General features: G+C 41.1%; 1 protein-coding gene across 5 annotated transcripts; it reads right to left on the bottom strand.

Moving 5' to 3' along the window:
* Positions 1-9,425: 9,425 nt before the first annotated feature.
* rpap1 (RNA polymerase II associated protein 1) lies at positions 9,426-24,920 on the bottom strand. Of its 5 annotated transcripts, none has more exons than XM_058090987.1 (27): positions 24,842-24,920; positions 24,007-24,209; positions 23,318-23,466; positions 23,063-23,155; positions 22,608-22,797; positions 21,525-21,692; positions 21,171-21,386; positions 19,121-19,236; positions 18,946-19,044; positions 18,143-18,244; positions 17,904-18,071; positions 17,654-17,830; positions 17,407-17,541; positions 17,151-17,321; positions 16,910-17,067; positions 16,663-16,833; positions 16,001-16,196; positions 15,646-15,755; positions 15,369-15,564; positions 15,146-15,292; positions 14,922-15,064; positions 13,924-14,356; positions 13,710-13,828; positions 11,911-12,142; positions 11,658-11,834; positions 11,378-11,434; positions 9,426-10,415 (listed from the first exon to the last, which is right to left on the bottom strand). In XM_058090987.1, exons 2-27 carry the CDS (start codon positions 24,203-24,205, stop codon positions 10,257-10,259), a joined length of 4,281 nt encoding a protein of 1,426 aa, XP_057946970.1. In that variant the 5' UTR covers positions 24,206-24,209; positions 24,842-24,920; the 3' UTR covers positions 9,426-10,256. The 5 variants fall into 5 exon arrangements, with proteins under 5 accessions (XP_057946970.1, XP_057946974.1, XP_057946973.1 ...); XM_058090991.1 differs by having other exon boundaries at positions 21,525-21,689; XM_058090990.1 differs by having other exon boundaries at positions 22,608-22,794.
* Positions 24,921-24,985: the final 65 nt, after the last annotated feature.

Here is a 24,985-nt window from a genome sequence, read left to right as displayed (position 1 = left end):
ATAGGAGGGGCGATGCTACAGATAAGATTGGTTACGCCCTCTATGGAAGTCTGACGGCCTGTGTTCAAAGTAAAGAATGACTTCAACATTCACATGTGCATTTCATTGTTTGATATGTCGAGGGGGAGGATGGATGAATCTGGCCATTCTGCACTTCATCTACAATACATATGAGTCTGGAATCTGGAGATGGCTTGTTTAGAAATGATTTACGAAGTAGTTTCTTGCCAGACCCAGCACAGGAAAATGTAGTCTGTGCATCTTCTCCTTCGTCAGTCAAAATTTCCAAAGATAATGAGGTTTGTGCATTTGGAAGTTTGGTGTTTGGGATGACTCTGAAGGCTCAGTGTTAGTCACAAGGAGCCGGACTTGCTTATGTGAAAGTGCCAGGGTAGGCCTGCCGTCCTCCCTGCTCTGCACCAATCATTTGCGGAAGACTTCACCGTTTTACTGTGAAGTCTTCCAGTGGTTGTCTGGGTAGCATTATAGAGTGTGCATACAGGGAGCGTTGTTAATAGCCTTTTTCCACCAAAAACGGTGTGTCAACCCGAGTGTTTTTAAACATGGGTAGTCCTGAAAGAAACGCCTAATGACCACATTTCTACAACTGATGTTGCACCCTGGGCAGGCGAGGTGGTGATTTTGAAATCATTATCTTACCATTTTTGTCAATCATATCATCAGATCATAGGGAAAATGCACTTAATAAAAATGATAAATACATATTTTCTTAGCATTATCCACAATGTACATACATATGTATATGTTGTATTTCCTCCATAATGCAGCCACATGAGTGAAAGAAGCAGTTTCAACTTGACCAAAACCGGGTTTAAAGGGTGTGAGATTTTAATAATAATAATAATAATAATAATAATAGACCAGGGTTCAATTCCACCCTTGGGCATCTCTGTGTGGAGTTTGCATGTTCTCCCCGTGCATGCGTGGGTTTTCTCCGGGTACTCCGGTTTCCTCCCACATTCCAAAAACATGCTAGGTTAATTGGTGACTCCAAATTGTCCATAGGTATGAATGTGAGTGTGAATGGTTGTTTGTCTATATGTGCCCTGTGATTGGCTGGCGACCAGTCCAGGGTGTACCCCGCCTCTCGCCCGAAGACAGCTGGGATAGGCTCCAGCACCCCCGCGACCCTCGTGAGGAAAAAGCGGTAGAAAATGAATGAATACATTTTATTTCAAAGCACCTTTCAGGACACCCCAGGTCGCTGCACAGAAGATATAAAAACAACTATAAAATACAAGATAAAAGTGAATAAGAAAATACAATGAATAAGGGGGGGGGCCTGTGACGCAGTTAAAGAGATTAAGCATGATGAGTTTTGAGTTTGGATTTGAAGATGGGAAGGGTGGCAGAGTTACGGAGCAGGGCGGCTGAGCGAGAATTCAGAGAGAAGTAGTTACTGTACTTGGGCAGCGTGGGGGAAATATGACCTTGTGTGCTGCCTTATGTCTTACGTTAGGCGACTACAACATACCCCACATGATTGTATACTTTTCATGATCCTCCATCATGTAGTTACAATGGACGATGTTAGTTTCCATCGGTCTGGTCAGGACTGGTTCACAACCCATGGAAGCTTCACAGTGCTGTACTTGTCCCTTCCTCCCCGATTCTACCAGACAGAAAAATTGTTCTCAGCATGGCACTGGAAGGTTTATGACCATGAACCACATGCCCGCATGCCTCTTCTGCACGCAAAGAAAGAAAGAGGCATGGAGGGGATGTGGGGTCAATCCAGGGCTGAATTTGGCACATGAGGCAATGTTTCTGTTGCTGTTTAGCCTGAAAGGACATCATCTGCAATGTGGATGAGGTCCTTTGGCCAGAAGGTGGGATCCATAAGACTGTAATCTTCCTAAAAACTCAGTATGGCAAACTCTCGCTTTCATTGTTTGATTCACTGATTCAAGTGTTCTGCTACTATTAAAGAGAGTTTTTAGACTTTTGGTGGGCTGCAATAGTGCAAATCTAGCATTTTTTTTAGTATAGGCATTTTGTGATGCAAATGTATTACTATTTTGAATGCATAGTGTTTTGAGGAGCCGAATTCCTTACTTGTGTAACCCCAGCAACTACCTGGAATTACGTTCTTCATCACCAAAGTCCGACCAGAACCAGAAGAGGACCCTTAGGGGGTAAGTCACTGCTTATGGGGATATCAAAAAATACAAACTATGTCTTTAAGATGACAAATTCAAATTGGGATATGCAGTATTCTATACTGCATATTCTAAACATACAAGCACCAGACGTGATTGCCAGAACCATAGGCATACAGTCGATAGAGACACAGTATCGAATGGGCTTGTCTACTGCTGCAATACGTCAACATTGCTGCCATGTTGGATGTGGCAAGGCTGTGCTGTAAATGCACTTACTTTCATGAAGTGTCTTTCTCTAAAGAAATTTAAGTTAATTCCTTATTTACACAGTCACACATACTAATATACTTGGGAAACAGTTAAACAATAACAAATCCCATTGTGTTTTTTTAGATGACAAAAAATACTTCGTAAAATATGTTGATAGTTGCGTATTAAATAATAATTTCCTTTCCAAAATATATCTATTAAATAAAAACAGTGTTGGTTAGGTTACTACCTCAATCAACGGCCCTCTCCTGGTCACAGCCAAGTAGTGTACTTCATCAAGATGCAATCAAAATGTTGACAAATAAACTCATAAACTATAAATATGTGATATGCAACAGCAAAATTAAAAAAATAAGACAATGCCTAACCCAATTTATTGTTATTGTTTCACAGTTCAAATTATTATAATTTGTCTTGGCTAAGCAACCTTTATGGATGGCCGCTGGCACCCACGTCTGGCGTCTGACTCAAGGTAAATCACAAATTTGGTTATATTTGCTAGAGGCAAAAATCTGTGACTTGCAGATTAATATTCATTCCCTGACTGATGACGTCTCTCACCCGAGGTTGAACTGAGTAACATTTTGGATATTTTCTCAAACATATTTTTAGAGATGATTAAGTGTTGTTGTTAAATGCCAAGAATTACATTTTGAGAATATCATGCAAAACAATCGCAGAAAGACAAAAACGCATTACTGGATGAAGTAAGTGGTTCGTTGTTATGGAACTCAAGGATAACGTGATGGAAAATATAACTGCTAATGTCTAAGATTGAATGTGCTTTTATTTACAGCACATTTTAGAATTATGTGGAATTTGTGGGCAAAATGCACAGCGCCCATGTGTGTTTTGACACAAATTGCCTTATGATGGGATATGACGGACATTTCACAAATGACTTGTCACCACTCATGTGTTAAAATGAACACAGAGGGGATAGAGGAGGGGGAATGAGAATCGACTGGGCACTGATACAGGGACAATGGCCTATTAGGTCTGTTGTTTCTACATGGACAGACATGAAGCCACAGGCACCCTTGTCTGCAGACTAGACGTCTGGTACTTGACAGGGATACACACATTACCACATACTACAGTACTAATTGGCCCTGTACCCTAGAAACCGCCCATGAATGATACGGGAAAAGGCCGAAATGATACTGTGTCAAAGCCCAGGGCAGTGATACTGATAAAATATAGAGTTTAACCATGTCCAGTATCAGCCCCCGTAGCTGTCCACTCAGAGCGCACTGCTCTGGTATCGTGCCCGTGAAACAACCAATCAGAGAACAGTGCACGAGTGCTTAGTGCCTAGTGCTTCTCCAGTCACCAAAAAACCCAAACTTGATTAATGGAACTTTAATTGTCAGACATTGATAAGATAAGACTGTTGATAAAATATTATTGTTGAAATATTTTTGCAATTATTGTGTTTACACTGTTTAGTGCCAGTATCAGCCCTCGACCTTCGGTCTTGGACTGATACTGACACTTGGGGGCATGATACCGGGCCTGATACCAGACAAACCATGTGATAACCTATAATTATCATGGGGTTATGTGACTAACAATTAAAAACACGACAATGGCTACATTGGCATCTGAAAGCTGGACTCGAGCTCAAGTTGCAAAGTGGTGACGTAGTGAGAAATAATTCTGAATAAAATGTTTCACTGGGTGGTACATGGCTTCCGGTCAAATCTCCAAAGGGGTTCGGGACTGTGAAAAGTTTTGGGAACCACTGACTTAGCTGTGAACTGGCGCTTTATTGCTAATATGACTGACAACTGAGGGTAGGTAGGTCATGTTGTCACTACTAGACTGCTAACTGTTTACACACCACACCACAATGTTAAAAGCCAGTGAAGATCCATGCCATTAAACTACAATGAGGACAGCATTAGACTGGACCGTGAGCATGATTGAATGTGGGTGCAAAGATTAATTAGGGGGGGGGTTGTGCCATTAAATCCATCAATACTGAAGTCACTTTACCATTAGCCAACTTCAGTGGATGCACGGTTCCTGTGTTGTGACCACATTGTCTAAGTGCAAGTTAAAAATAAACTCTTCTCATGATTCCTATAAATTTATGAGTGAAATCCGTGCAGATGCCTGATCATCAGGGAGATTCCGCATGACAAGTTCAACAAGGACAAATATGCTTTCTTGTTGCCCAATGTGAACTCAGCATCCACTGCTCATTAAAGCAGCATAATCAACAGTGATTTGTTGTAATGTAACATTGGTACTGTAAATGCTGTAAAAAGCTGTTCAACTATATGGTATACACTTTTCTAATTAATTATTATATACGAACAATTATTTATTTCCCGGGGAGCATCCCAGGATTGCACGAGGCAACCAGAGAGGGGGTTGTACCTCAGCAGCAACGAGTGAGACACTGGCAAAAATAAAACGGCCCCACTTTATAGGGTGCCCTTGAGAGGTGATTGGGTTTTGCGATTGACCCTAATAGGCTGGATGACCAAGTCCATCCTGCTACCGTATTTTCCGGACTATAAGTCACACTTTTTTTCATATACTTATACTCCAGATCGACTTATCTATAAAATATATATATATATTAAAAAATTCTATATACAATTCTACTGATGCCAGCACTGATATCTGCAATATGTCTGCTCCTGCATATGCTCCTGTGCAATATTATGTGTATATTTTGGATATCTTGTTAAATTGTCTTTTTTACTCTTTTATATACTTTTTTTTTTTTTAACTTGACTACTGCACTAAAAGGAGAAGCTCTCCAATCTCGTTGTACATCTTGTATAATGACAATAAAGGCCATTCCATTCCGATAACATTCAATATTGAGTCATTGATGCTGCAGACCTCCATAGCTTATACTGTAAATATACACTGTACAATCCTCATACATGTACATATGTATCAAATATCATTCATAAGTTTCATAAGTTACATAACCCCTGACAGAAGACTACATCTGTTCTTTATTTTACCATGTTTCTGCTTCCATCCACCAACTAATACACACACCAGCTCAAACACACACCCACATCCCAGATATTGAAAGTGAAGGAATTCCCTGGTGGTTAAAAGCTAGAAAAAGAATACATTTCTCATCATTCCAACAGAGCTTTTGAAATCGTGATCATGCGACTCTCTGCCTTTCATGCCGTGACATGCGTCATTATACACATTTCAGCCTGACTCAAGAGGCATGGCCCTCATTAGCTTTGGTGGTGAATACAGTGGTGCCTTGGTTTTTTTTCCTATAGAAAATAATGTAAAATAATGTAAATCCAGTGAATCTGTTCCACAAAACCAACAATGTTAACACAAAACACATTAAGTCGACAATAATTATACTTTTACATGCAGAAAATGACACAAAAATTACGAATGAATGGACAACTACAGCATTTTCCATCACTTTCATCTTGTTTTTTGCCAACCCCCACAAAACTATCATTCATTCATTCATTCATTCATTTTCTACCGCTTTTTCCTCACGAGGGTCGCAGCGGGTGCTGGAGCCTATCCCAGCTGTTTTCGGGCAAGAGGCGAGGTACACACTGGACTGGTCGCCAGCCAATCACAGGGCACATATAGACAAACAACCATTCACACTCACATTCATACCTATGGACAATTTGGAGTCACCAATTAACCTAGCATGTTTTTGGAATGTGGGAGGAAACTCAGGGGAGAACATGCAAACTCCACACAGAGATGGCCGAGGGTGGAATTGAACCCTGGTCTCCTAGCTGTGAGGTCTGCGCGCTAACCACTCGACCGCCGTGCCGCATGCAAAACTATCAATAAACAAAATACCACAAATTAAACACATTATCCTGAAGTAACCACAATTAACAAAATTTCACACTAAATACTGGATTATATTTCGGATGCTAAACAAGAGCGTGAACACAAGCCAAGGCAAAATTTGAGCAAAGGTTTTGGTTGTTAACCAAAAAACTCACAAACGTTAACCGAGGTGCCTCAGTATTTAATGAACTTGTGACTACAAAGGAAGAAGAGTAAGGCCAAAGCAAGAACGACAAGGATAGCAGAGAGGCTGTGTTGTTCTTTCGAGAGAAAGCTTAAGGTTACAAAGATTGTTTTGGTGAACATTTTCTGTCTGGTTAGTTTGAAGAACTTTCTAGAAATGCCACAGTATCACAGTTTGGAACACGCCAGTTTATGCATTTAACAGCTGGAGTATTTTCAAACTGATAAATGAGTGACTTTTTGTGAAATGTATTGCACTCTACATTTTAAAAGTGCCTCAAGTTTAGAATTATGGGCATATCAACCACTCTATAGCCTACCTTTCGATTCCTATGCGCATGTCTAGCCTCTTGTGTTTTTCAGTCGGCCATGGAGTAAAAGTGTAAAAGCATTCTTTGTTAGCCAGACATCGTGAGACCATCACGTCTTCTCTTTAATAAAATCAGTTTCAGTAAATTTCGACAGTGCCTTATGGAATTAGGACCTGCTGACACTGATTTAGTCCACTTAGGCTCTATGCGTCTCCTTTGGAAGGTTGAAGATGAATAAAAAGCTTCCAAATTCATTTTATATTATAACTGTGATTTTTTAATGCAAGAAATTAGGCTTCTAACTGAGAGTTTTGAGGAGTTGTTTGTCAAGCCATTTTGTTCCTATTTTATGTGTACTTTGCTTTATGTGTGCCAACAACAACCATGTTTTGTTTTGGGGTTTTTTTCCGTCTTGTTGTCAGTGACACTGATTAAATAAAAGGTACTGTTGTTGCACTCTTACTATGTTTATCTCTGTGGTTTAGCCTGTTAATTTGACGTGGAAAACATCACAAATAAGATCTGTTTATTTGTCCGGGTCCTCATCAGCGCAGATCTTAAATAATAGAAGAAAAAGAAAAACATTCAACAACAGTATTAGATGACTTGAGACAGACTCTAATTGAAATACATTGAAATACGTCACACAGTTCTACATGTCCATAAAGGAGTAAAGGAAGAAGGAAAGCTTATTTAATCGTACCCCCTATCCGCTTCACATCAATAGCAATGCATTTGTTCACTTCCCGTTTTCCAAATGTATTAATTGCCAGTTTCAAATACAAGTGAAATGTCACTGTAAATAAATTATATCACAGTCATGATAAATAAATAATAATTTGTTGCAACCGTAAACTTGATTCTGAACCTGTCCCTGTCCGAATCAATTCCTGTCCAGTAGTCACTCTGCAAACTAGTAGTCTTATTTATGTCTTAAATAGCTTATTTACTCGTATTATGTGTGCTATATTGGGTAAATGTAATGTCTAGAGGGCTTTATTAATGTTAAAAACCGTATTAGAAGGCCATAAAACAGGTTTTCTAAGCGCTAACTCTGAAAATATTCAGTTCTTTAAGTAAGGAATACTATGGTTGGGTCTAAACTAAACTAGGAAGTATAAACTATTAAAAGTTCATTCCTCAAAAAAGTTAAGGATATTCGGCTTTCAAGTGATATATGTACTATGACGCTTTACACTTCATTTGAATCTTTCAGTACTTTTTGCACAAGACGCAGTTTTCTGTTTTACTGTGAGCGGTGTATTTGTACTAGTCACCTATCAATCTCTCTCTGCATCTGTTGCCACGTCTCAAGTGAATTTAAGTTGATGTCGTTCTGTGAAGGAAACTTTTTTAAGTGTTTGTCATACATATAACCACAAATGGGAACCACATTGGCTTTTTAAAAATGTCAGGAGAGGTAGATTTATTGAGAGTACTGAACCTTCACCATGCATGATTTGCAGCCATCTCCACTGCAGTCGCTACTACACAGGATACGTTAAATCTTTGACCATATGGCGGCTGTCAAGCCAGGTCAGGAGATCAGAGGGATTGAGCCATTTTGAAGCAATCTGTGGACCAATAGTTGAGATATTTGAAGCCATACTTTGTCATATTTCTTCTTCTTTCACAAATGATCGATCGTAAATATGTTCATAAATAAGGTCAGAGAGTGTAGAGAACCTTTTAATGGATGACCTACACATTTTAATGATTCAGGTGTTCAGAGTACACATATCAGAAACCATTGTATTGGGAATACTACGGGAATATGAGATGATGTCTGCTGGTTATTGGCCAGCAGTTGGTGTCAGTAATAAGTCTTGACGGACAGCTAATGGGATCCTCCACCTCAGGGCCAGTGACATTTTTTGGTTGTACGACCCAACTTTTTTTCCATAATCTGAAGGATCTTTTAAGAAGTTTAAAATGACTTTTTTTATCCGCATTAAACCTCAGGAGCAATGAATTTTGAAGCTCTACTTAGGACCTCCTTAAGTTCCAACATGCTTGCAATTTATTTTTTAACTGGTCTTGACCAGGAGTGTATACCAAAAAAGCTTTCCACTGACTACTCTCAAGTACTGTACATCCAAGTTTCTACCATGAGATGATATACTGTTTAAATGTGACGGATGTACACACTATTATTGATATTGTGATGTTCTTTTTATGATTTATGCCATTTTCACACATCTAAACAAAATACATTTTTAGGGAGCCTGGAGAGGCTGTTTGCTGCAGATTACGTCAGTTTTGTCAACAAACTTTGCACTTTGTTCTTCATTCTTCAGATTGAGGAATTCTTTCTGGTAGAGCGGTAGAAAACGTTTCATCATCAAACATATTGTCTTCACTTATTATGAATTTTTAAGAGTATTGTTGTAATAGCAATGGGCAAAATACTACTGTTACAGTAATGACAGTGAATATGTATTAGTAGCTGCCTATTAGGAAATGCTAACGAAAAAATATAATGTTTGACTCATTACCATTCCAAATGATAGAAAGGTGTTTTTGCCTAAAACCTCTTGAAGCTAAGTATTCACAGAATGCAAACTATGAATTGTTTCCTGGTTAAAGGAACACAACACCACTGCTTTTACAAGCAGCCTTGAACTAGCAGACATGATGCCATCGTAGCCTTAGGTGAAGTTACCAGAAGAAGCAACATAAATGTATCGTAAATTACAGAAGAGGCAGTCTCTTGAAGTTGGCGTCATTCCATCACAACACTTGTTTACAAATAGAGCACAAGCAGGGGCAGTGCGAGTACACGTGTGGAAAATAAAAACTGTCCCTTGTGGGCATTTTCCAAATCTGCCGACTGGCAGCAGATGGTTCAGCTTGGATACATTCAGTCTTTGTTAGTGGAGGACTTCATTAGTTTGTAACAATATACAGTAAAGGCACAGTGTATTCTTCTAATCCTATCAACCACAACAGACATAATGAAGATGACTGTTTTGTTGATGTTTCCTTCAAAGATGCGTTTAGCCAAGCATTATGGCTGTCTGATGGCTTTGTAGCCGATGATCACAATTTTAGGATTAGGTACAAGATACAAAAACACTCACATACTGGGTGACCACGAATGTTAAATGGTCTTTCACTTGTATAGCGCTTTTCCACCTCTGAGTTACTCAAAGCGCTTTGAGACTTTTAGCACATTTCTCTACTCATGACGCAGCATAAGGAGCAACAGGGGGTTCAGTGTCTTGTCCAAGGATTCAACAATACACAGGAGGACGGATGATTGAACCTGCAACCAGGTTCAGATCATATAATCATACAAAGCAAAATACAAGTGGAGGAAAATACAATTAAGAGAGTGTGTGGGGGTACATACATGATGCAAAATTCCTGTATCATGATGCAGGGTTTTGCCTTGACTAATTCTCCCCTTTTTTTACTTTAAGCAGGAAAAAACTTGCCACTGAGACATAATGCCATAAAGTAAGAAACAAACATGATGAGATTATGACAAAAGCACACCTGCTCCAATGTCCATTTTGACAAGTCCAGGTTTGCTTATTTGGGGCCGCTTTCATCACTGTTCCTCTGCTCTATCGCTGCAGCGGCCATTCTGCAGACCCACAACACTGTCCAGATACTTTGCTCTTATGGGAGGCAACTGATCATATGTATCAAAGCCCAACTTTGAGTCCCGTTTAGGCAGGCGGAAAAACAGCAAGTGGTTCTTTAATACCTGCGTTTGAGACAGAGAGTTAGGATGGTTGGACAAGATCATATATATTACAGTAAACCTCGGATATATCAGATTCAATTGTTCCCACTGGTTTTGTCCGATATAAGCGAAATCCGTTATATGCGTATACCGGAAAATGTCCGTTTTACGCATATATCGGATTTATATCCGGTATATGCGTAACTTCCTTGACTATGTTTCCAATGTACCTGGACTGAGCAATGAAAAGAGACGTAAGGTAATGAAAATTTAACTTTATTGGACTCTGAGCATAACAAATTGTTAATTAAGCTAGGCCCTGTTACACCTGTCAGGCCTACGTTATTTCCAAAAGTGAGGTTAAGATCTCATTCAATAAATCCCAGGGTGTTTTCTGGCAGCATTTGCCAGAATAACCCAGTTTCGTCGGCATTAAAAATGTCCTCTGCTTTAAAACGTCTCAGAATGTCAGCTAGCTTCGGAGCGCCACGATGCGGCCATCCGATATATGCGAGGGAAATTTAATGGAAATGCATTGGAACGGGACTGGAGATTTTGTCCGAAATAGGCAAAATCCGTTATAAAAAATCCGATACATGCAATGAATTTTTATTGGAAATGCATTACAGAAAAATCGGTTCTTTTTTATCTGTCCGTTGTGAGCAAATTTCCGATATATCCGAGTCCGATATATCCGAGGTTTACTGTACATATCAGTGGTTCTCAACTGGGTTGGCTGCAGGGCCCACCACCACCCCTCGATAACAACCCAAATATAAGCTGGACCGGTTAGACACTCGTCCCTGAATAGTGCGCTTTCTCTAGGAGATATAAAGACGATCTAGCTGTCTTAAGTTCACATGTCCTTCCCCTCCTACTCAAGCTCAATTTTCCACTAAAAACGACACACCAGTTGAGAACCCCCTGACAAGGGTGTCAAAATTTTAAGTCGAGATGCATGGATATACCAAAAAAAAAATTACCTCATCCGTCATGTAGTAGATTTTTCGCAGCATGTTGTGTCGTGCTGCGTCAACCTCCTGGAAAGGATGAAGAGAAATAATCAAAAGGCTCCGGGAATATAGAGTAAATTATAAATACTTAAGAACTTGCAAATGAAACGGACAACAAATTGTCCTGCATAACTCCCATAAAGCCACTAAGTGCTTCCCTGCAGTACAAACTGAATATGAGAAGTACTCAAAGAGGGCAGGAATACAAGTGATAGAATTGATACATTTCTTTAATATCAGATAAGCGTACCTGTGCTGCAGCATCCTGAGAGAAGACAAAAGTGTTGACGTGAGCCAGTGCCACCACATACAGGACAGGACACCAGCAGGGCTTCAGACTCCCGGTGACAAGAGAACGGAAGTAGAGATGCACAAGCGGGAGGGAGTCTTCAGGTGGAGAGGTGAAGCGCTCCATCGGGATGGAAAGCTAAAAGGAATCAAAAAGGAACAACAATCAAATCAGTGACTGTAAAATGCACACTTAAATCGGAAAGGCTGATTACTTGATCTGGAGTGACACCCAGTGACCTCAGACTACCGACGTGCTCCCCAAACATAGCCAGTCTCATGGTGGTGCTATATTTCCTCTGCAGGGGCAACAGAATCCAGCAGCCAAAGAGGCGGTCTCCGAAGGACACGGCTTCGTACTGAGTCAAGAGGGCTGAATATAAATCCTGGAAGGATGCCAGACCTGGAGGAGGGATGTTCAGGTCCATAGAGTCCAGCCTGGATGGCCTGCATGCAGGAGAAATGTGGTTTAATCATCATACACAATTTTCGACTTTAAGATTTAAGATTACCACATTTCCTCAAATAATGTCATATGATGGTCACTTTGATTGGCCAGCCATTCTATGTTTTCGCCACTCAACTTATGCTCTCACACAAATGTCGTAGAAGTCCGAGCATGCACCTTAGAAAAACAGAACAGTGATTAAAGTCTTGGAAACATAAATATTTCTACTAATTTCAATACTTGAGTGCCCGTTTTCCATACCTTGACACAATTGGAAATGTATAAAAGCAAATTTCATAATTGTGTGGAAACCCTGTGTGTTGAAAGCAATTGCTGCTGTCAAACAAGTATTATATGTCGTATAAGATGTTGGTGTACTTATGTATGTATTTATTTAGCTTTACAAACGATTTTAAAACAAATCGGGGCTGACTCAACATTCAAACTGTATTGCAGCAGGTTCCTGATCTGCAGAAAATAAATACAAACAGTACATCATTACCATATCAGCCAACATGGGACACTACACAAGCAAGCCAAACATACAGAAGATTGTTGAATATGCAAACAAACAGTAAGAGTCCACTGAAAGAATCTCAGTGAGTGCAGCTGCCCTTCAGATGGTGGGCATGGGGCTTTTAAAAATGTCTCAGAGTTGAAATAGTCTTCAGGTGCTGTGGAACCTCATTCCAAGCTTTTGTAAAAAATATAAAAGAAAGATCTCAGTTGGGCATAGATTCGGACTTTTGGCTCCAAGATTTTATTTGTTAGGAGCGTCTAGACAGGCAAACAATAAGAGTGAGATTTTAAGTAAGATTTTTATTTGTAAGTTGATATAGTTGAGAGAGTGGTTAGCGCGCAGGCCACACAGCTAGAAGACCCGAGTTCGATTCCACCCTCTGCCATCTCTGTGTGGAGTTTGCATGTTCTCCCCGTGCATGCGTGGGTTTTCTCCGGGTACTCCGGTTTCCTCCCACATTCCAAAAACATGCTAGGTTAATTGGTGACTCCAAATTGTCCATAGGTATGAATGTGAGTGTGAATGGTTGTTTGTCTATATGTGCCCTGTGATTGGCTGGCAACCAGACCAGGGTGTACCCTGCTTCTCGCCCAAAGACAGCTGGGATAGGCTCCAGCACCCCCGCGACCCTTGTGATGATAAGCGGTAGAAAATGAATGAATGTTTTTTAACATTGCTAATTACAATAAGTGATGATCTTTGAAAATGTTGAACATCTGAATATAGTTTATTTATTGTGTCTGTATTTTCGCCAGACGCAAAGAGTACAGTATCATCAGTCTTGTCTGATCGTAGGATTTTATGTCACTGTGTGAAAGCACACACAAATACAATATCCTGCCTTCGCTGGTTTCTGTGTAAAAGGCAATGGTGGTATCATGCTGGATCAGCAGCAATTTTGTGGGCTCTTGGTGTGAAAGAGGCGATACTGACATATACATATTTATTTAAGGTGAGGCATTCAGTCGTTAATTAAGGTATAGCATCTATTGAAGTAGATGACACTATTTGAGGAAAAAGGATAAGTGCACATGTTTGAATCAAACCTGGTGAGCAGTCTGAACAGACCCCATGTCAGTTTCTGAATAGGTTTCTCCAGAAACAAATCACTGGAACACAGGAATACACAGGAGAGGCGGGCCAGCTTTGCAACTGGAAGGACCACCTAAAGATGATCAAATTAAACACTTCTATGAATATGGTCTCCTTCAAGTAAATTTTGTATATTAAACAAATAGTAGAAAGAAGAAACCCAGGTACCCTCAGGGCTTCCTCCCTCCAGACCTCCAGCACCAGCAGCCACTGCAGACACTGAGTGACCGTCTGCAGAGCTCCGTGTGGCAGCTGCTCCACAGTGAGGCCTCCACCGCCAGACACCCCTGTTTTCTCATACAAGCTGACAAGTGGGAGGTAAGGCCAGTCTGACGGCAGAGTGGGACCCGTCAGCTCTGGGAGGAGGTGGGATTTAATCCAGGGGTTGCGGCCGAGGAGAGCATCTTGGGACACATGCACGGATGACTCCAAGTGGGCCAGGTGAGTAAGGAAACAGCCCCGGATGGATGGCAGGTTGTGACAGGCTTCTCTCAGGAGAGCGCCCACAGTTTGCAGCGAAGGAGAGGTGTGATGACTCGTTTCCTCGTGGAGCTTCAACTCACCAAGCTCGATGGCCTCCGGGCCGCCACTGTGGCTTTCTCTTATGGTACATAAGCAATATTTATTTTATTAGGAAAATTTATTAACAAGTCAATTAAGATTTTACATTTATATTGAGCATTTAGGAGATATAGCAGCATTAGCCTTTTGGTGAAATGCTGGATCCTTTATTATTGATTATAAAATCATGTGAGATATTTGAACTGGAAAACACGTTGCAGCCACATGATGTATTTAAATTCTGACATACTACATACACTACACTTGAGTAGAAAAAAAAGCTAAAAATTATATATAAACATATTCCACATAGTGGCTTTCCACCAATGCTGGGTAGAACTATAATGTATTTGGTTCATCCTTTTTTGTGTAAAATTGAGTCATCTGCTGCTATGATGAAATTATGAATGAATTGGCTTAATATTTTAATTTAATTTGTGTAATTATGTTATATTTTGGCACCCCAACACAAAGGGACTTCTATTCACAAAGCTTGAACACCAAAACAAGATTTTGAGAACTCTGGGTGAATTGTGTCCATCCACTTTGCTATTTGGAAAAAAAACACATATAGACATGAGTTAGATAATGTTTTGTAAACTCACGATATAAAGTCCTTGCTGAAGATAACGGTGGAGAGTAGGTCATGTGCAAGGTGCTCACTGCCAGGCAATAACCACGGGAGAAGAGCCAGCGCCACCTGGTGGTAGAGCGGGGCAAGCTTTGCAACTTGGGCATCAATGGGAACCTTAAAAAAGGCAATGAAGCACAGCTTCAGGATGACATACTGTATATACAGTAGATAGATTTGCACACATAATGTAACTACCGATCGGTACGCCAAGCACACCAACAGGTAGATGAGGTGGTGTTCGTGACGCAGGAGCCAGGCTTGGGTGTGAGACAGGTTTGGCGTGGCCTGAGTGATGCTTCGCAGGTAACAAACCACTGGTTCTGATACAAGGAGGCCTGTGAACTAGAGAAAAATTAATGGTAATTATAGTAGTACCTAATGGGGTAATCCAAACCATCACCAGCTCCACATGACTAACCTTGCACGCGAGACCTTTGTGGATGCATGCGACTGTTTCCAAGAGGAGCGTCTGGCCTGTGAGGAGAGGGAAGGGACAGGAGGATGCCATTAACACCACACAGTCCCTCCATCCTGGGCAGGCCAAACCAGGAAGACTGGGTGAAGTGTCTGAATGCACTGATGCAGACTGTTCTCTGCAAACTACTGAGGAAGATCTGGTGGCAAAATCAGACAAAATTTGTGTTTTATATCTAGACATTACCCGATAAAGTAGTGAGAAAAACGTTATAATATACTTGAGGTTCTTTATCAGGTCTTGCACAGCACTGTGGGATATCAGGGGAAGAAGAACTTCAGATGCTAGCTGTTCCAGTTCGTAAAGTGTTTCCACTGGCTTGAAACAGCTCTGAGTGATAGAGACACATAACAGTTAATACGCATAATATACTTAATTTAGGTTCGACTGAACTATTGCACTATGTCACAAAGAACTCATGTGAACTATGCCTATTTGTGGGTGATGAATGGGAGTGAAACCAACAGGGAATTTGCAGTGTTACTGGGGTAGTGAAAGAAAGCACAAGCATCCAGTATAACAGAATGAATTATCCTATAAAGACTAGTAATAAAAAGTGCCAAGTAGATCAAAACCTGTTTTGTGAGCTGGTGATAGAACGCTGCAAAGTAGAGCAGGTAAGCTGGCAGCAAAGTCAAACTGACATCTCTGTGGCCTTGATGATCAAGGCCTTTTACAAAACTCTTCAAATGGCCCAATAGGGATGCAGGTAAACCAGTGACATGACTCCATGACACTGGAGGAGGAGGAGGACATTCATCTCCAGTAGAACTGAAAAGGATAATAGAAATGAGGCCCATTTGAGTAACATGAACATTTCGGTTAACTGTGTGACTGATGAGAGAGTCGAACATGAAGACTATTATTATTCTGCAACAAAATATGAGAGGGGGCCTGGTGCCATTATCTAATTTGCATTAATGACCTGTAATTCTGTAGGAGAGACAAAAAGCAAGCAGCAAAATGTGCTTTGAAATACAAATGAACTACTGCTTCTTTTTGTGTTTTGCGACTTTCTGTCACAAACAAGACAGCTGCCTGTGAGTGCTTTAAGATGCTGATTTTACAGAAGTGTAAAATAACACGACTGCTTGGATTATAACCCCAATCAAACTTACTTCTCACAGCCTCTAGACAAGTATTCTGTTTGCAGTGTATTCCTAGATTGCTACGAATTTGTTTGCATTTCTGTATTTTGGTTAAGTGACTAACTCAATTGGTAAGAGAGGTCTTTTACCTAACCATGTCAGCATGAAGTTCCTGGTGGCAACCGGCAGTGTGCGTGACCTGAGTAAGCAGAGCGAGCAAAGCCAGAATGCGTTGGAGCTGTGGCTGCAACAGTGGATCAGAGGGAGCTAGCGTTCTGTGGAACGACTGCAAGGCCCTCACTAATGCTGGATACAAGTCTCTGTGGAACAGCAAAGTACATTTAGCCAGAACAAATAGTCCACAGTGACAGTTTGGCTGTATTAATTTTTACTTACATGTACAAGTCGCAAGCCTGACCATAGCCGGCCGCCACAGCCCACATCCTGTAGGCCTCCGTAGTGACACTGAGAGCCTCGTATGGCTCCAGTAGAAGCTCACTGGGCTCAGCGCTGAGAAGACAGGACAGACGTTCCCTCACACTGAAGGAGTTTAACTGTCGGGAGAAGAAGAAGAAGAAGAAGAAGAAGAAGAAGGGTAAAACTCTTTTAGTCAAGTAAATAGAGCCTTACCACTTACCAGCCTGGCACACGCATGTCTGCCAGAAGTAGCCAATATCCTTAGGAGCTTCATGGCACAGGCCAGAGGTCGTCCATAAACAGACTGTAGAAGGGGCAAAGACGGTGTTGTCCAGCTTGTGGGAAGGAACTCAGACATCACCGTCTCCATCAAACGAGGACAGTCCATCACCTGAGAAATGCCAAAAATATTATATACAATCAGGGGAAGAATATTTAATTTAATAAGAAACTTGATTGATTGTACATGATGTTACCTGAGTGGCAGACGAAGACGAGTGTCTAGCAATACGAGTCAGAACCTCCAGAATATCCTGGACGACCCTTGGAGAGGGTCGGACTACCTCGAGGATGTAACGTAGTCTGGGGAGCAGTTTCATCCTCAAGAGACCCTGGAAAAAAAACGCAAAGATTGACGTGAGAAGACACTAAGCAATAACTGATAGATGTTATTTAAGTCCTCAGATAAAGGGTGATGACCACCAAATGGCACATTAGAATTACCTTGACAACATCCTGCTGGGCCACATCATGATCAGTCTTCCTCTCTTCTTTCTCCTTGGCAGTCACTTTCAAAATCTCATCCAGATGTTCGTCTTCTTCCTCCTCCTCCTCTTGAGAGGGCATCAGGGGGAAGGTGGCTAGGCCTCGAAACCAGGAGAAGGTAACGTCCAAACATTCCTGAAAAGTGTGAAAAAATATTTTCAGCGAAAACAGTCTCACATGTTTTGCGTCACGCTTTGAGTAGTTTTACCTCGTCCTCTCGACACACCAGAAGCGCTCTGAGTGCATGCACAGCGGCGGACATCACGCCCTCCACACCGTCATCCAGGGCAAAGCGGAGCAGGAAGAGCAGCCCAGCGTCGAGGAGAGTAGACAATATGCTGCCTTTAAGAGTTGATTGGTACTCCCCAGCACGGGCCTGCAGAGGGAGACGTGCAACCCAGTGAACAATACCAAGGCCATCAATGTGGTTCGGACTTGAGTGTTTACCTTTGAGAGGATGTTTCCAAGGGTGCTGAGGGCCAGAGTCCTCTGCTGGATGAGCTGACTGCGCGACAGCAGAAAAAGCTCCTGTAGGGAGTAACCTGCACGCTGGGGAGGGAGAAACGTAAAACAATTAGACCTCTTAAGAGTGAACTTTAAAAAGTGCCTGATTTTAATGTTCATTTTATTGTTGGTCAAAACACATACTAACAAAAATATACATATTAATTCATTATTTATCCCCTTCATTTGATTTCTTTTAATTTCATTAATGCTTTTCATGGGTTTTTTGTTATTATTTTTTTAATTGTTGTTTTATTGCTTTGGGAAAATGTTCTGCTCTTAAATGATTTACATTGTTTTGTATTTCTTTGCATTGAATTTGGTTAATTTGTTTATTCATTCATTCATTAATTCATTTTCTACCGCTTTTTCCTCATGAGGGTTGCAGGGGTGCTGGAGCCTATCCCAGCTGTCTTCAAGCGAGAGGCGGGGTACACCCTGGACTGGTCGCCAGCCAATCACAGGGCACATATAGACAAACAACCATTCACACTCACATTCATACCTATGGACAATTTGGAGTCGCCAATTAACCTAGCATGTTTTTGGAATGTGGGAGGAAACCGGAGTACCCGGAGAAAACCCACACATGCACGGGGAGAACATGCAAACTCCACACAGAGATGGCCGAGGGTGGAATTGAACCCTGGTCTCCAAGCTGTGAGGTCTGCGTGCAAACCACTCGATCTCCATATCGCCTAAATTTGTTTAAAAAAAGGTAAATATAATATCATTTGCCTACAGACCTCAGGCTCCTCTCCATGGTGGTGCAGACCCAGGTGGGTGGGCAAATCCTCAGTCGGAGGGATTAGAATTCCGTTAAAATCAAAACGCGCCTGCATTGCCTAAAAAACATAAAAGCAAAAAAAGTAGTCTTCAACATCAGCTGTGTTTTCTTTGTTTGCTTTCTGCACTGCTTACCCGTTTGGTTCTAGTTTTTCTTGGTGCAGGCAGGTTCCCCATCCACTCCAGCTTATCTGGCTCCACTTGGTCCATGTGGACCCACTCCTTCTGAGGCTTCACTGGCAGCTCTTTCTCTAAAGTCACACACATTGGAGACAAAGGATTAATAGGAGGTGATTTGGCATTGTTCTTCTCAACACCAAGGATCTATATAAAGGTGATCTATATAACAGGTGACAGCTTATTTGTTTTAGCATTGAGATACGTCAGTTAATTGCTTAGTAAATTGTTTGTAATATTCAAATATGGTACAGGATAGTCCATCCATCCATTTTCTATGCTGCTTATCCTCAATAGGGTCGCAGGTATTCTGGAGCCTATCCCAGGTGTTTTTGGGCAAGAGGCGAGGTACACTCTGGACTGGTGGCCAGCCAATCACAGGGCACATATAGACAAACAACCATTCACACTCACATTCATACATATGGACAATTTGGAGTCGCCAATTAACCTAGCATGTTTTTGGAATGTGGGAGGAAACTGGAGTACCCGGAGAAAACCCACACATGCACGGGGAGAACATGCAAACTCCACACAGAGATGCCCAAGCGGTACAGGATAGTAAAAAAATAAAAAATAATAATACTTTCATAAGGAGTGTGTGTAACAGAATAGCAAAGAGTGACTTTTCCTGTAAATCCTGTGTTTGACTTTATGCATTAAATTCAGCCATCCATGTGAATGGACCAACTGAAGTTATAGAATGTCATACTGGAAATTTGGGAAGAGAAAGCTTCGAGAGCCAGAGGAGTGAGAGTAGAAGGAGGAAGACAAGGAAGGCCAAGGACCATAATCTCGGATGAAATCTGAGCAACTTTGGTTTACATAGTGATCAACCATGGTCGACCAGCAAGTGTTGGCCCTGGCTATGAAATCCAAATGCACGTATACCCTTGCTCCAAGCTATGCAAGACGCATGTGGTGAAAGAGCAGTCCATGCTTTTCATGGCTGGATTCCCCCGTGTTAAGCGATACCCCCCCACCCCCCACTGCTCAGCCAGGGAAAATATTGCATGTGAAGAGAGGATGCAGCATAGTTTGTTTGTTTTTTTACTGTAACTGTATAAAGTAAGGCTGCTCGGTGAAGGAGTGGTTAGCGCACAGGCCACACAGCTAGGAGACCCGAGTTTGATTCCACCCTCTGGCATCTCTGTGCGGAGTTTACATGTTCTCCCCATGCGTCCATGGGTTTTCTTCGGGTACTCCGGTTTCCTCCCACATTCCAAAAACATGCTAGGTTTTTGGACTCCAAATTGTCCATAGGTATGAATGTGAGTGTGAATGGTTGTTTGTCTATATGTACCCAGTGATTGGCTGGCAACCAGACCAGGATGTAGGGATAGGCCCCAGCACGTCCGCAACCCTTGTGAGGATAAGCGGTAGAAAATGAATGAATGAATGTATGAAGTAAATTCTTATTTGTTTTGTTTGAACGTGAAGTTTCATTTTGCAGCAGAATTGAGGGCTTTTGCTCATTGTGTGCGTGTTTTTTAGGTGAGTGTAGTGTAGACATCTGAGAATATGAGGCAAGCTTTCAGAAAATGTGTGTAAATAATGCAGAAAAAGGTGCAAATTGTTGTACAACAACTGGACTCCACCAATAATAATGGAATGCTTGGGGTTTTTTGTTTCTTTAAGAAATACAAAATTAAAATGAAATCTTGCTATAAAAGCCAATAGTTGCTTTAGCTGATTTGCTATTCAAAGCAGCATCAATTGGTGATGTCACTGAGGATTTGTCCATAAACCATGGGAAAGACAATGTCAGGGACGGAGGTGCAGAAAGTTGGCAGGCATCAAGTTAAATTTATCTCCTAGACTGAGTGAACAAACCGTCTCATCTGGAGTGACAGGGCCCAGAATTAAGACTGATGAAAGAATTTGTCAAGCTCAGCAAAGTGAAATCACATAAGCTGAGTGCATTTAGTTCATTTGGCTCTCCACCAGCCCAAAGCAAGAGACAAGGTGAAAATAAAAATATAAAGATTTGTTTATGAAATCATCATACCAATCATCACACATCGCGGAGACACTCCTTCATCTTCTTCCTCCTCCTCCCCCTCCGCTGCTTCCATCCCCACTTCTTTGGGTTTGGGACAGGGTGCAGCGTCACTGGAGGAGCCTGAGCTGATATGAACACTTTCCTCGCTGCTCTTGCCCTCTGGGTGTTTGCATGAAGAGTTCTCAGCTCGGCGGGATCGAACAAACTCCACCAGCCTTGGATCTGGCAAGCAGAAATAATTGTTTTCAACAAGGGGTCCAACAAAACAGAAAAGATCTTTGCTTAGTTGAATATCATGTCATTGTATCCACACATATTAGATAGTTACTAACTACTGATGAAAACAACTTAATTGCCTACCAAGCTGACACAGAAGCTTCTTTTGTTCCTCCAGTATTTCAGACGGAGACATAGCCAGAAGCTTCTGTTGGTTTTCCCTGTGGATCCTCCTGGTGTCATCTAAGCTGTTTGCGACCCCAAGTCCCTCACCAGACACCAGCCTTGAACTTGAGATTGGAGCAACACCTGCTGAAGAAGGGTAACATGTATGAGCTCAAGAAAGGATTTCAGTCTACTGTACTGCTGTCCCTCGTCACTTTGCAGTTCAAACATCACTATTTTTTTTCTATTGCAGTTTTTCCATAAATTAATTGACGAATAAATGACCGCTGCATGCTTTTTGGCTTCTTTCTTTGTCCTTTTTCTCTGCTCCGTCTGAAACACTATCTTAAGATTTGAAACAGTAAATTGGAAAGGCTCACCAATTTGCTCAATAGCTTGCTATGCTAGCGGCAGCCATCTTTTTTGTCTCTGCAGTAATCCCGTAGCCTGCGCAATGTGGTTTAAACAAAGAATAATAGCTATATTATTTATTATTATTATTATTATTATTATTATTATTATTATAGGGGTGTCCCAGCTCTAAAACATATTTAGAAAGTCATAAATAGGTTTTCTATGTGCTAACTAAGAACATTTTCCCTTTATTAATATTGAATTAAAATTCACATATCGGGGTCAGGTCTGGAACCAATTAACCGCAATTAAACACATTTTTTTTATACAAAAGCATTTTTTACCATTTTCCATTAATAAATATAACTGCTCTTAAATTAAAAGCACATATCTCCACATGTTTAGATTTTTAATATGTATTAATGAATTATTTAGTTTGCGAAGGGGAGGGCACAAAAAAATAAAAAAATGTAATGTACCATAAGCTCATCAATCACAACCTTTGGATTGGTTGGATTTTTTGGAGGTGCTCATAGAGACTGAACAAAGAAAGTGAAACCAGCGAATTGCAATGCAAAATATGTGCTGTGTCTGAAAAATATGTACATGATGGCAGGTCTACAGCACCCTAATAGCAACAGCCGAGACATCTATTGGAAAGGTGGGCACTAGTTGAAGAAATGCAGTTAAGGCAATACAACTACTTACGATCTCCAGCGTGATCACACAGATCGATATCCATATTTGTCTGAGTAGGAAGGTTCTGCACACTGGGTTTAGGCTTCTGTGAGGTTTGCGACATTAAGTGTAAAGGCAGCTTTCCGTCTTTTAGTCTCTGAGCAGCAATCTGACGAGCAAAGATGCTCTTCTTCCCACCTATGGCATGTAGAGGAACCTGCTTGATAAGGGAGGAGAGGTACACCAATTAGACAGCTGGGATAGGCTCCAACATACATAGGGAGGATAAGCAGCATAGAAATGGATGGATGCTTTCTATGACCTATAGGTTGTAAATGTATTGCCAGGGTGAGTTTTATGGATTTATATATGCATATATATGGTCATAAAAATCCCATATATCATGGCCAAATGGCAAATTAGATGATGACATCAGTCACACACACCCTACCGCCACAGTTGGATTGCACAGTGGTGGTTTATACCTGAGTGCCGGTTGCTGAGCGGTGCAGTACTTTGGGGAATGCCATGCCAGTAACTTCTGGTAGAGATATTGGAATGGAACTGGTATCGCGCTCCTTAAAAGAATAACACAAATTCCTGCATGAATATACAAAATAACAAAATATAACCCAAACTTCTCTAGACTATTATGACAGCTCTGGTATTTGTTTCCTTTAGGACTTTCATTACATGACAGAAATGAATTATTCACATTATTCCTAACAGTGCTTCCTTACAACAATCTTGGAGAGCACGGCACTGATGTGAGTATCATGCCTATCCAACCGCTCTCCAGCATCTTCATCCTCAAAGGTGACACGGCTGTTTTTGAAGCGGGACTTTTTGGGAGGCGCTGGTGTCAAAGAGGGAAGCTCGTCTGGAAGATCTTAAAGCAAACATATCGTCTTTGCATTACATATAATACAACTAAATAATACAACTACATTTGTGGCGCAACCTATGGGTTGTGCTTCAAATGCTTTGGAAGACATGCTAGCATTTATGTAATACACATCATATTCATCAAAGTTTTATAACCATTAGACAAATGTTCAGTAAATTATGGCCAATTACTTGATAAGACCCGCCCCTGCAGAGATGTTTTGCTTGATGCCGGACATGTTTTTTAACCAATTTCAACCAGTCTTGAATTGAAATCACTTAATGAAACAATTCCAGGCATATAAAATATGCATTTACAAATGCAACTTCAAAGCAACTTCCTGCTGGAAAATGTTGAATAAATTGACCTGTGAGACAATGCCCATTGAATTAATAGTCTAATAATCTACTGTATTTATAAGATAATAGCACAGAAAACACAATAAGAGTGTATGTTTTGTCAAATGTTTACCCATTTGTGTTCAGTGGTGTAGGGGTAGAAGAGTTACATGGGGTGACCTAATATTCATAGATTATTTATAACCTTCAATGGTGACGACATCCCTCTGACTTTTTGGATTGTGATCATTATGAGCCTCCTCTGCATCTCCTCCTGCTTCGCCTCTCCTCTTGTCAGGGCGGCGGAACACAGTAGCAGCAGACAGACTTCCAGACTTGATGAACTCCTGCTGCTCCTTCAGGAGGTCTGCCTCCGAGTCTGTTGGTTTGGGACGTCGCAACATCCCTCTAGAGGAGAACATCAGCATTATTTTATACCACTTGTCTTTATGAGGGTGACGGTGAGCTGGAGCCTTATTCCAGCTGACTTCAGGTTAGCGGTGGGGTAAATCAAGGACTAGTCAGCTGTCAATCACATAATATATAAGCAGCCATTTACACTCACATTCCCTCCTAAGGACAATTTTGAGTCTGCATTGAACCTAAGTGCATGTTTTTGGATAAGGGAGGAAAACTACAATGCATGTTTCACCTGTTGATAGCTAGATGGTGCAAGGGGAGCCATAGTTGCCTGAGACGCTCCACCTCTGATCGCTAAAAAAGACGTCAGAACAACCGGTGGTGCTAATATTTCTATTCTTTAGTGAATTGTGTAATTTCAGATGATTTTGTGGACTTTATATGTCACCACGTACTGGATACTAGCGCACATACATTACGTAACGGTATCCTCATTTGAGTGAGAATTGTGTTATCACGTGTGGCTAACTTGCCACTTAAATTCTTGAAAAGTGAACCAAACAAATCTCGCGTTTTAAAAGAATTAGCAGAAGTAGCTAATTACACGACAATATAATTACAAAATAGCCGTTTCCAATGTGGTATAGTGAGTGCTATGTTATAGTGTTATGCTAGCTTACCTGACGCTGTGCCTGGCTACAGTTTTGCCAAAACACGGAAGTTGTTTGATGTGACGCAAGACAAATGCTTTCAAAATAAAGCACGGTCTGGAAACGGGAATGGGTTTTTTATTACTTTACCCTAAATACCGCTTTAGATGTATT

The sequence above is a fragment of the Doryrhamphus excisus genome, chromosome 13, assembly GCF_030265055.1.
Source record: "Doryrhamphus excisus isolate RoL2022-K1 chromosome 13, RoL_Dexc_1.0, whole genome shotgun sequence".
NCBI classification, from domain to species: Eukaryota; Metazoa; Chordata; class Actinopteri; order Syngnathiformes; family Syngnathidae; genus Doryrhamphus; species Doryrhamphus excisus.
The sequence above is the reverse complement of the archived record's forward strand: the minus strand, read 5'-3'. Positions and strand labels throughout refer to the sequence as shown.